Genomic DNA, 13,092 nt, shown 5'->3' on the forward strand with positions numbered 1-13,092 from the left:
CAACGTGTACATACTATAGCAGTTGGAATGTACTGAAAACATTCTCTCTCACAGCTAGAAATGATTTTGGTCAAATTAATTCTTCACCAATTGCCATATATATATCCATACCTGTAATACAATTACAAGAAGGATGTCCTCACACTATTGCTATAGCAGTCAGTGATCCAGATGGTGACATTGTTTGGCGTAGATGGCCATGGGCTGTGGGTCTAGAATGTGATGGAATTTGTATAGCACACAAACTTGTTTCCAGGAGCTACAATTGACTCTAATGCATGCACTATCTCATACACTGCTACAGGATTCATCCTTCGCATTGAGACATACTCAGGCTTTGTTTCAGCCAAAGAGTAGTGAGGCTCTGGTTGTACCTACTCTGACACCCTTGAATCCCATTAAAATGTAAGTAGAATATACAAAGTCAGTTTGTGGATCAGGGTGGCCTAACATTCAAGCATTGCATGCCACTCATGCATATCTTCATGCAGAGAGGTCCAGCTGTTTACACAAGCTATAGGATGGGACACCATTGTTCTTATTATAGTCTTTACTTTTATGTTTCCATTGTATTTTGTAAGAACTGATCTGTTTTCCCTAGTGAAAATTAATGTCTTAAATTGCATTAGCTACATCTTGGGCATTCTTTGCATGCAGTCCATGAATTTGTAATTATCAAACTATATGAGTTGCTGTACAATAGTCCACTAGATAATATCTTGCTGTGTGATATTCTAACATAGTGCTACATACATTTAGCTCACATGCATGCACAATTAATCCACAGGGAACACCAGTCTTTTCCAACATTGAGTATCAGACTTGTTGTAATTGTAATTGTAATTAATTACTAATCATTAGCAATTTTCAAGTAATTATAATTGTAATTGTAATTGCTCACTGAGCATAAAAGTAATGGTAATGGTAATTGTAATTAGTTGTTCAGTCAATAATCATTATGTAATTAAATGTAAGGAATCAAAGTTATGCTATATAAAAATACTACCCCATAACTTGACTAGTGACTATGTACACAATCCCATGCAGCTGCAGTAAATTATTGAAATTATTGGCATATATTTGTTGACCACATAGTTTAACACTTTATGTACAGTATGGGATACACATGAGGTACATTATGTTCAATAGTAGAGGAAGAATTTAAACGTATCTAGATGACACAGAGTTTACAAAAGATGAAAGCCCTCTAAAATTTTGGAATATTAAAGCAAATAAATACCCCATTTTATGTACAATAGCAAAGAATAGCTGGGAGTTCCAGCAATATTTGCACCATTTGAGTGTGTATTCAGCCATAGTGGCAATGTTCTCAGACCAAATAGATGTAGACTATTACCAAAAAAAGTTTGAAAGGTTAATATACCTTAAGATTAATGCTGGAGAATTGTAAGTTATTGTTGTACCCCAATGTACAGTAGTAATAATTGTAATTATTAATCATTATTTTACATATTGAAGTAATTGTAATTGTAATCATTAGATTGGCTTCAAAAAGTAATTATAATTGTACTGATTACTTTCAGTGGGTAATTACAACAAGCCTGTCAGTTGAGTATAGTTTGACATGGCACACTACATGCAAGAAGCACATCCATTTACAATTATACATTTCTTTATGTATACTGAAACAATGGATTAACAATGTTACAAAACCAAAAGATACAATTTTCGGGTTACGCAATTTCCAATACTGATATGTAGTGACTGTTCAATATAATGATGTCACTAGATTCTGTACTGGTCACTAATATCACCCCTTGGTGGGACAGTTATACTCATAGCAACGGAAGGTAGAAGAATTCCTCCTCTGTACAAAATGACATCATCATCATATAACTAGACTAGTTTAACTTACATATATGTTGCTGTAACGTTTAACACATGATGCCCAGTTCCTAAGACATGTTAAGGTGGGAGGGAAGCGGCATACGTTGGCACATTGTGAGGGGGTGGGTAGAGCAGTGTCAGAATAGTAGCAAGCATCACAAAATGTTGTACGACATGCATTAGGACAGGGTGGTACAGTGAATGGTGGTGGTCTGTGATAAGGAGAAATCATAACCAGTTGTTCAGTTGTAACATACTCTTACCGACTACATGGCTTGTACTTGTTCCTAGGATTATTACAGAATGTAGGGGAGCAAGTAGGGGGACACACTAGTAATATAAAGTTATATACATGCAGCCTATACTAACAGTATAGTAGAACACAACTATATATAAACATTACCTGGGGCACAGGCGATTTCTGTACAAGCAACTAAACCATTCTTGGAGCACGTGCTACACATATCCAGACAGACACATAAGGATGTATATCAAATAACACACACACACACACACACACACACACACACACACACACACACACACACACACACACACACACACACACACACACACACACACACACACACACACACACACACACACAATGATATCATTACCATGTATTGCAGTCTTTTTTGAATGTGTCTCCTGGGAAGAGTGTCTTGCCACCAACTTTACACACTGTAGTAGATCAATTAAGAGTATATACATGCCCACACACTATATGCTCACCACACACAGGACAGCATTGTCCAGGAGGAACAGCTGTGCCTACTCCACGGGCACAATCTGGTAGCAGACATGACACTGCCTGCAGTGATAAAAACACTGGAACAGTCACATGCGTAGTTAAGACAACACTGTGGCTGGCTGTTTCAAAATTCTCATTGTTGTGGTGTAGCTAAACTTATCATCTCAATATAATAAAAACATATTGTGGGTGATAAAGTGGATTTCTCATTGTTAGTACCACACCAACAACAAACACTACACTAAATAGACTAAGAGCTCATAGTACATTGAACTCATGATGCTACTCAATTTAGCATTGGTCCCACTATCTGCCATATATGGTATGATGAATCGGTTGCACTTTCCCACTCAGTGTGTCAGCAGTAGAGTATTAACTATACACGTAGTACTATATACCATGTACAGTAGTGTCTATCCAGTATTACCCTCCTACACACTTGAGTAAGACCGTATGCCAATGTATACTATAGCCATGTATTCTCTCTCCACTATTCCAACTTGTAAAATAGGATAATGATGCTTAGTAGAAAGTGGTTGCTCAGCTAAGCTGATATAATGTTATATTATCCATCAACTCACTAGCCTACTAACTACTTATGGTCACTAGGGCACTAGTCCACTTATACTATCATAGACCTATATAAGCTCTTCACTGATTATTTTAATGGCAGTCGATTTGGTTATAGGATGCCACCTAGCAGTACTGTCACTATACATATAGTCTTATACTATGAGATTAACTGGACCCTGCATGTTACATTCATTGCTGTACTTAAACAATCATGATGTTATGCTATTAATAGCTGTTCTGGCATCTTTTGGTCCATAATTAGTAATTATTATTTTAGCAGACTTTGTCTGTGCATGTCATCGTTTAGACTTACTGAACAATCAATAGGACATTGTGAAGGTTTCACACATTTCTTGTTGATGGTATCAATGAGTTGACCAGGGGGACAGCCACATCCTGGCTTACATAGCAGAATACAGATCAGATCAGGTTTAGTACAAGTAGCAGGACAGGTCCTGCACTGCTGGAACACTTGGCCTTTTATCGGACACGAGTCTATAGAACAGGATGTGCAGGTGAGATTTTACAGTACACAAAGAAGCCACACAGTCAGTCAGTACAATGTTTGCAAATTATATTTTACTACAATTAAACATGGATAATCTGACCACAGTGATCAGGATGCATTAGCTATACTGAGTTATGGGATAAACTGCATGGTATTTTTAATTTGAAAAAAGTCTTTTACAATGCCTGTTGCAATCTAAGCATAGCACTATAATGTTAGCCAGTTTTCTAAGCACTAGCCTAAACATGGCTTTGTAGGGTTGGAACAAAGTTTCAGCATACTGTTGGTACTATTGTTAACCAATTTTAAAACAACACTCATGCTAGACCTTCCCATCTATAGGACCACTAATGCGTCTATACTACACCACACTATTTGTGACTCACTGCGACATTTCTTTTCACAACTGCGCTTGGACTTGAAGTTGTTTGCATTTCCCCCACATCCTCCATAAAAGAACTTTTCACACTGACCAGTCTTCTTGTTGAAGAAGTATCGTCTAAACAATCCTTTACATGGCCCAACCTCACTATCCAATAGACAAGGGTCTGCAGAGTTGCTACATATTAGTTATCTATATTAATGACACTCACTTTTCTTTGTAGAGTAAGTAGCTGAACTGACAACAGCAGCCAGGAATAATAATAGCAGTACCTGTGGCTGCATCTTAAACTTTATAAACAATGAAACACTTTAACTGGTTGTAGGTTACAAAAACTACAAGGTTTTAAAGAGTACAGCTATCTGTATGTATGGCTTCCAAATTGTATAGTGCATTTAAGAAAGAAAATGTATTACACAAAAATGTGGGTCCAATGTTGAATTGAAGCTCTTTCATCACACAGCCATCACTGCAACCTAGATCTAGACACACAGTAGTGTGTCGTGCGGCCCAAGAAGCCGGCGTGCCACCCGTGAGTATATTAACAGGAAGAAAGAAAACGCATTTTTCACACCTATGTAGCTCTGTGGTCCCTTATCCGATTGGAACCAAATTTGCTAGAGAGGTGCCGGTCAGCAAGGGGAGTCTACATACCAAATTTGAAGAAAATCACTCCAGCCATTTCCGAGATACGAGCGAACAAAATTTCGTTTTAATTTCTTCGTTTTCTTCTTTTTCTACTTCTTCATTTCGCAAAATCCGCCATAAAACACGAATGCATACTCGGATCGGGCTGAAATTTGGCACACTTAAAGGGCTCATTAAGGCGGATCTATGTACCAACTTTGGTAGGAATCCGATGAACATTCACGGAGTTATGACCGATTATTTGCGTAAAATAAGGTCGAAGGTCTGTCACGCCTACAGGGTAAACTCTAGTCTCGCGTGCCAGACGGTTTGTGTGGGGGCGGCAAATAAACCGTCTGGTCACTGTTGCACACTTTCCGTGAACTCACTGGAATGCAATTAGATTACATCACGGCATTGTTTTGCGCCAAGGATGATGCAATAATCGTTTCAATCACCTCATTGAGCAGACTAAGACAATAATTGTACTGGTAATGTCCTGGTGACGTATTCGAAACATTGCTGAACGTCTTCCTCGACAATTCTGTCGTTTCACAAATCCGTAGCGAACCACGATCGTTCTTATACGAACGCTTTTAAGAGCTCTGTACTAGGGAAACAAAGATCCTAAGCCCATGGCGTTGTTAAACTTTCGAAAAAGTGATCTGTAGCCGAGATTCAGTTCTTTATTACTCTAAGAATTTGAATTATTAGTGGTTGTTTTGTCACAGAGTGCGCGAAGCGATCTGATTGGCTCTGCCAACATTCCGGCAGTGGTCCCGGAATGTGTGCAACAGTGACCAGACGGTTTATTTACCGCCCCCACACAAACCGTCTGGCACGCGAGACTAGGTAAACTCCTTTGAGGAATCAGTTGAAAATTGCTATGTAGATGGAGCAACCATTGTAGGAGTGCCTTTTTGTGGTTTGAAAGGAATAGGGATAAAGACCACGGAGATATGACACAAAACCCGACCTGTGTCAAAATTACGCGATCGCTTTTTATGAATAAAAATACTATTAGTTTTCGTGTCTATCAGGCAAACCGCTTAGAGCAATGAGCTGAAAATCAGTGTGTAGCTGGAATAATCATCATAGAAAGTCCTTGCAGTAGTACAGAAGAATCGGATTACAAACCACCGAGTTATGATTCAAAAGGCAACTACGTGTAGCAAATGCGAGATCGAGATACTCTAATAGAACAGTCACCCTAATAGAGCATTCAGCTACGTTTATAACTTACTCCATTACAGAATTATATTACATTGCAGGATATTCTGTACGGAATTCAGCTACAAACAGTTAATCTGATAGACAATTCAGCTGTTCTATACCATATGCGTATTTTGTACCATACGCGTATGGTACAAAATACGCATATGGTATAGAACACAGCTACATGCAAGTCACCCTGTAGAGAGTTCATCTAGAAACAAGTCACCCTGTATCAGCTAGAAGAAGTCACCTTGTAGAGAGTTCAGCTACAAAGAAACCATCATGTAGAGAGTTCAGCTGCAAACCAATCACAACTCAGCTACAAACAAACATGCCCTGTAAAAAGATCAGCTAGAAGAAGTTACCTTGTAGAGAGTTCAGCTAAAAAGAAATCACCATGTAGAGAGTTAAGCTGCAAACAAATCACCCAGTAGAAAGTTCAGCTATGAACAGATCACCCTGTTGAGAGTTCAGTTAGGAAAAAGTAATCCTGTAGAGAGATCAGCTAGAAGTATCACCTAGTAGAAAGTTCAGCTACAAACAAATCATCTGTAGAGAGTTCAGCTACAAACAAATCACCCTGCAGAGAGATCAGCTAGAAGAAGTCACCTTGTAGAGAGTTCAGCTATAAAGAAACCACCATGTAGAAAGTTCAGCTACAAACAAATCCCCTGTAGAGAGTTCAGCTAGAAACAAGTCACCCTGTAGAGAGATCAGCTAGAAACAAGTCATCCTGTAGAGAGTTCAGCTAGAAGAAGTCACATTGTAGAGAGTTCAAAGAAGTCACATTGTAGAGAGTTCAGCTACAAAGAAACTACCATGTAGAGAGTTCAGCTGCAAACAAATCACCCTGTAGAGAACTCAGCTACGAACAAATCGCCCTGTAGAAAGAGATCAGCTGGAAACAAGTCACATTGTAGAGAGATCAGGTAGTATAAGTTACCTTGTAGAGAGTTCAGCTACAAAGAAACCACCATGTGGAGAGTTTAGCTGCAAACAAATCACCCAGTAGAAAGTTCAGCTATGAACAGATCACCCTGTTGAGAGTTCAGTTAGAAACAAGTCATCCTGTAGAGAGATCACCTAGAAGTATCACCTTGTAGAGAGTTCAGCTACAAACAAATCACCTGTAGAGAGTTCAGCTACAAACAAATTGCCCTGTAGATAGATCAGCTAGAAGAAGTTACCTTGTAGGGAGTTCAGCTACAAAGAAATCATCCTGTAGAGAGTTCAGCTACAAAGAAATCATCATGTAGAGAGTTCAGCTGCAAACAAATCATCCTGTAGAGAGTTCAGCTATGAAAAGATCACACTGTAGAGAGTTCAGCTAGAAGAAGTCACCTTTTAGAGAGTTCAGCTACAAAGCAACCACCATGTAGAGAGTTCAGCTGCAAACACATCACCCTGTAGAGAATTCAGCTACAAACAAATCGTCCTGTAGAGAGACCAGCTAGAAACAAGTCACCCTGTAGACAGATCAGCTAGAAGAAGTTACCTTGTAGAGAGTTCAGCTGCAAACAAATCACCCTGTAGATAATACAACTACAAACAGATAACCCTGCAGAGAGTTCAGCTAGAGTCAAGTCACCCTGTAGAGAGAATCCTGTAAAGAGTTCATCTACGTACAAGCAGATCACTCTGTAGAGATTTCAGCTACATTTCAAGTCACCCATGCAGTAGAGAGATCAGCTGCAAATCATCCTGTGGGTATTAATTGACATGTAATAAATATATGCTCTCTTTTTATATTATGAACTCTTGATATATGCATTATATATATAATTTGTACATTTACTGATAAAATCAGAATGAGTTAAAGTGTTTATAAAATCTGCTTCATCTTTTTCTTTTTCCTGTGGTAAAGAAAAATATATAGGTTAAAAAGCCCCAAAGATGGCCTATACAAATACAAAAAGAAGTGAAATCTAATCAAAAACAGCCAAGCTGTAAAAAAAGGAGTGCGGCCCTTGAAAAGGCTATGGTGAAAAAAGATGTGAAATCCAAGGTGGCCGCCAAGAAATGGCTGTGATGGTAGGTTAATGGTAAAAATTTTAATAACGACAATTCAGGTGAATTTTGTGCCAATTGACCAAGCGGCACCAAATTCACCTGAATTGTTGTTATTAAAATTTTTACCATTAACCTACCATCACAGCCTTTTCTTGGCCGCCACCTTGGATTTCACATCTTTTTTCACCATAGCCTTTTCAAGGGCCGCACTCCTTTTTTTACAGCTTGGCTGTTTTTGATTAGATCTGGTTGACAGGTATCAATTACACAGCAAAATAGAAAATTGAATGTGCTTTATCAGGTGCTTGCATTGTTGCTTAGCATCTATAGCTGCTGCCAGAAGGCCCATATGTAGAATCACTAACTAACCAACAACCTGCACAAGAAATTGAACAGTTGAGTGATGTAGCATGATCACTAATGTGAATCTATGCAGTTATTGTTGATATTTTTTCACAACCATTTACTCCCCTGAAAACTGTGCGTATACTGTATACTTTCTGTGCTATTCTGACTATATCATCATGCTTCATATATGTCATTTGTTGAGGTCTCTGCATGACTGAAGTATGTTAAATAATCTGATGACAGAGCAGAGATTCACAAAGAAAAATTAATAGTAACACTGCAGTAATTATATAGTGTTATACTTATTAGAGGTTAAAGTTTGATAAACTAGTGCAAACATACATTCACTGTAAAAACAATTAGTCTGAGTGTCCCAATATTGGTGTCTGAGTTTTTTTTTTTTTTTGTTTTTTTTAAGGGAATACTGCTCAGTATAAAAATACTGCTTTTCAGCAGTGCCTTGACAAACATAAGCACACATTAATTACATGCATAATAACTTATATAAAGATTTAAAATCTGCCAGTTTCCTTGCTTCATACAGTATAGGAATTAGTGAGTTCCAAATTTGTGTACCATGAAAATAAAAACTGTTCTTTGCTAATGTAGTTTTAAAGAACTACATTATAGTTTGTCTCAATATGGACACCATATTTAATGTGTGTACCCAGGACACTAAACTTGAGAACAGGACCAACATTGAGATCAGCGTCCAAACTAGTCCCCAGTACTCTACATAAAATATCCGCTGTACAATTTCTCTACCATTTAGTTACATTGTAAATTTGTTTGAAAACACATGTATTCACATGACACAAACAAAGTCACACCACGACTGTGTAATTCACTGACTATAGTCACAACTTAGTTCAGAGTTTAGTCCATGTCCAAATTCACCAGCATCATCAACTATGCAACAATTAACTTATACTTCTTTTTAACCTCATGTGTATAAGTAATACTGTAAGTTGAACGCAATCCAGATCTTTGCGGGAATACATCCAGCTAATTCTCATGTAACTATTCTGCTACTAGTTATTACATCATGAAATAGTGACTGAGAGAAAGACTGGCAGTCAGAATAACACAAACTATACATGCAGTATAGAACAATAACAACAGCACACAGCAATAAAACCAATTTTATGGTTGTTAACAATTTTTTAATACCTGGCCCATTCAATAAAAATAACTGCAACTAAAATGATAATGGCTTACAATTATAACACTAATACATCTTCAACCACCAGCACAATTAATATATGTTTGTTTCAACAGTATTTTCCATTATACCATCCTACCATCATGTCAGTACAACCTCAGCCTAAGCAGATTTGAGATCATATACATATAAGAGTGAGACTCTTAATTTACAAAGGAATTTTTCTTGTATGCAATTTGCAATATTTTAGAAATTGAAAGGCTATCTGGCCATTGGTTTTGAGCTATCAGTGCACTGTGTATATCTTCCATATTAATTGCTATGAATCACAATGTCACGTGCAAGATGGTAATAAGATATAACTATGCGTGTCTCATAATGTGCATGTGAGAGCCAAGGTGTCTGTACTTTGAGTTTAAAGTTGTTGCTGGGTATAAAGGTTATATAAAAAGGGTTTGAATGTGTATAGGTTTTGGAACAATTTTGCCAGGCCAGTGTCTACTTATTTTGGAGTATAACATAGTGAAATGTGTTCAGCACACCTAAGCATAAACCAACCTACAATCATGACTTTTGTATGACGAATATAAATATTCAGCAAATAAATTATTACCTTATATTATTAACCAGTTTCTGGAAACCTAAAAAACCTGGAGCTGCCATGAAGTTACAATGGCTCCGTTTCTTCCAGCTGTTGTCAAGCAATGAATAATATAAAATCATTGCACCACAATTCCTCATGTTTTCCAGTGTTCTTTGGTTCACAACTGTGCACAATGAGCCAGAGCGTATTGTGTATACAATCCCATGCATAATTAGTGGATCCAACGAGCTGTGAATAATCAGGCAAACACAATTGTCTACATTCATATAATTATATATAATGCTGCACACATATGGAAATCTCAAATACTTCATCGTACATGCACTAGCTGGCTATAAAATACGAACAAGCACAGCATAAATGATCTCCATCAATTAAGTGATTGCTGTAGCTATAGTTCATGCACTAAGTAAAACCCAAAATTTAGCAGCAGAACTCTTGTATATCAGGTTAGTGTGTGACGAGTCAGTGAGATACATACTATAATTATGCAACTCTTGCCTCACACATTTGACCTGCACATGTGATTATCAGGAAATTATCCAGTGTGATGTTAAATGGATACTCTTTATATTCTATAGCAGTATCTTATAGCTAACTGTAGTTTGTGTAAGTTTCAAGTCGCATGCATATGGTTAATTTTGTTGGGGATCATCCAAAACTTTCATGCAGCCTTTTATGCAAGAGTACTCTTTTTTTCTAACCACTTCCCACTTCACAAAGAAATTTATACACAAAATTAGCTACCTATCTTAGTTACTAATGTATGCATATAAAAACTAAACAATTACAGTGAGTTGTAGGAGTCATGGGGCAATGGATACTTAAGGAAATTAAGTCTAACAAAATGTGTTTAAAATAATTCCACGTGTGACAAATAGGTCTTTAGTTTAAATCAGACAATATTAATTAACATATTTTTGGTATACTGTATGGTGGTTATCTGAGACAAATGTCAATATAAATCTATTGCAAAAACCAGGAGCTCATAAGCACCGCAAGGTACAATCGTGCCTTCGGTGCATGCTTATTATACAAGCTCTTTGCAAAAAGTCAAAATGAAACTGTTGCCAATATTCATCAACTCTTTTCTATTATTATTAATATTTAACAGTACAAATAAAGTACTGAGAACCGCCAGGGACTCAAACTAAAGAAAAGGGGGGAAAATCATTGGGTGACTATATATACTATGTCTCTTGATGGGAGGCTTTACCAATCGTTGACCACTCTTTGAGAAAGTTATATATATATTTCCTGGCGTTGAGATCAGTATGGCAAAGAACTGAGTTCTAAAAGGGATACTGTGATGTCTTGCCAGTTATATAGCTACCATTATTCTACGTCTTCTGTACAACAAACTTAGCAGATTAAGACTGAGTGCTCAGCCTTTCACTATGGCTATGGGGCATCCTTGAGTTGCCAGGCTATATATAGTCAGTCATGTTACTCAGTCCCCTGATGCATCTCCGAACATGCCATGCTCTAACAAACGTATACCGTCATGCACCCAGGTTCCAAATCACTGCATGATGCATAGTCTAGATGAGGACGAATTAAACTGGTAGCTAGACAATGTCGGCTGAAGAGTGGTCAAGACACTCAAATGATCTCTTGGTTGAAATTCCAGTAAGAATTAGTGCCTTTATATGAACAATATTCGAGATATCTATTAAATCAGGTGTAAAGAAAATTTTGATAAATCTATTCAGCCGGAGGTAAGTAACTTCCTGCATACTTAAGAACTGCAGAACTTCCCGGTCACTTACTGTATACTGAAGCGGACAAGAAATAGCCTAAATGGGCGTGCGCTAATCAAGGTCTCTTCAAAATCAAATGGATCAACCCGCTGATGATAGTGACGATGGAGAACTCCAAAGTACCATCCTAACTCTTCCAACAGAGTTATTAATTTACATCATTGCAATTTTACCGACGGCGCGCGATAGAGTGCAGTTGCGGTATGTTTCACGAAGAATGCGAACAGCCAGCGAAACACCGTCACTGTGGACTGACTTTGTGTGGCCTTATTACCGCCCTGGTGATAAAGGTTATGTAAATAGTGTATTGAAGGCAAACGGAGAAGTTGTCAAGAAACTATGCTTTCCTGATCACGTGACCCCATCAACACTGGTGAAATTGACGAAGTATTGTAGCAATGTTACAGATGTGAGTATTCCAACGACCAAGTTAAGCCCCCAGCAATTGGAACAAGTTGTACAACATATGGGCTGTCTACAGAGGTTGGATGTTCAATGGAACATAGAATTTAAACAACTTCTGGTGGTGTTGATCAATGCAAACCTTAGAGAACTGACAATCAGGATAGAAACGAAGAAAGATGGACTCCAGTATATTGCACAATTCAGTGAGTCTGTAGACATATGGTTTCAATACTGGATATCCAATGGTTTTGTACCTCGAAGCTTAAATGTTGTGTTAGGATACGCAGAACGTTTATACCCTGCCTTTTATGACAATGTGTTGGATAGATGGGTGATTTCAAAGTCAAAAATGGCACCAGGGCAAATTGGTCACTTTAAACTCTACACTAACACAGGCTTCAATGAATCTTTTCTCTGTTGCACCAGAATTTCAACTAGAGTTTGGTGAAACAGCTAGTCTTCCGTATGTCAGTAGCAGCAAATTTGGACTACTTGAGTTGAAGAAAGATATGTTACTTCTCACAGACTATAACGATCATAGCAAGACTGTACACAAGGCAAAACTGCAAACCATCAACAACCAAATTGTGAAGAAAAACCAGTTTAATTTTTCCGTTGCTGATCTTAACTTTGTTACTGATTTTGATGCCTCGTACTGTGAATCACTTAAATCCAAGCACTTGGAGCAGCTGGCTGTTGCTTGTCCTAACCTGTATAGGCTCAATTTGAGGTCTAACGATGATTGCTTGAAGAGCTTACAAGGTCTACGTATCATTGCTGATTGTTGTCACAACCTACAAGGACTAAACTTAATGGACATACCAGTTACAGAGGTAGAGAACCATCTTCATTTCTGGGAAATACTCAGTGGCATAAAGTTGTCACACTTAGCAATA

At 37.8% G+C, this 13,092-nt stretch overlaps 1 protein-coding gene across 1 annotated transcript; it reads right to left on the bottom strand.

Annotated features, from left to right (window-relative positions):
- Nucleotides 1-1,615: 1,615 nt before the first annotated feature.
- LOC136268998 (uncharacterized) lies at nt 1,616-4,958 on the bottom strand. The gene is made up of 9 exons (XM_066064467.1): nt 4,277-4,958; nt 4,070-4,231; nt 3,489-3,670; nt 2,584-2,662; nt 2,469-2,532; nt 2,252-2,304; nt 2,112-2,178; nt 1,877-2,060; nt 1,616-1,828 (listed from the first exon to the last, which is right to left on the bottom strand). Exons 1-9 carry the CDS (start codon nt 4,347-4,349, stop codon nt 1,772-1,774), a joined length of 921 nt encoding a protein of 306 aa, XP_065920539.1. The 5' UTR covers nt 4,350-4,958; the 3' UTR covers nt 1,616-1,771.
- Between the last annotated feature and the right edge of the window lie 8,134 nt (nt 4,959-13,092).

The sequence above is a fragment of the Dysidea avara genome, chromosome 10 (assembly GCF_963678975.1).
Source record: "Dysidea avara chromosome 10, odDysAvar1.4, whole genome shotgun sequence".
In the NCBI taxonomy this organism is placed as follows: Eukaryota; Metazoa; Porifera; class Demospongiae; order Dictyoceratida; family Dysideidae; genus Dysidea; species Dysidea avara.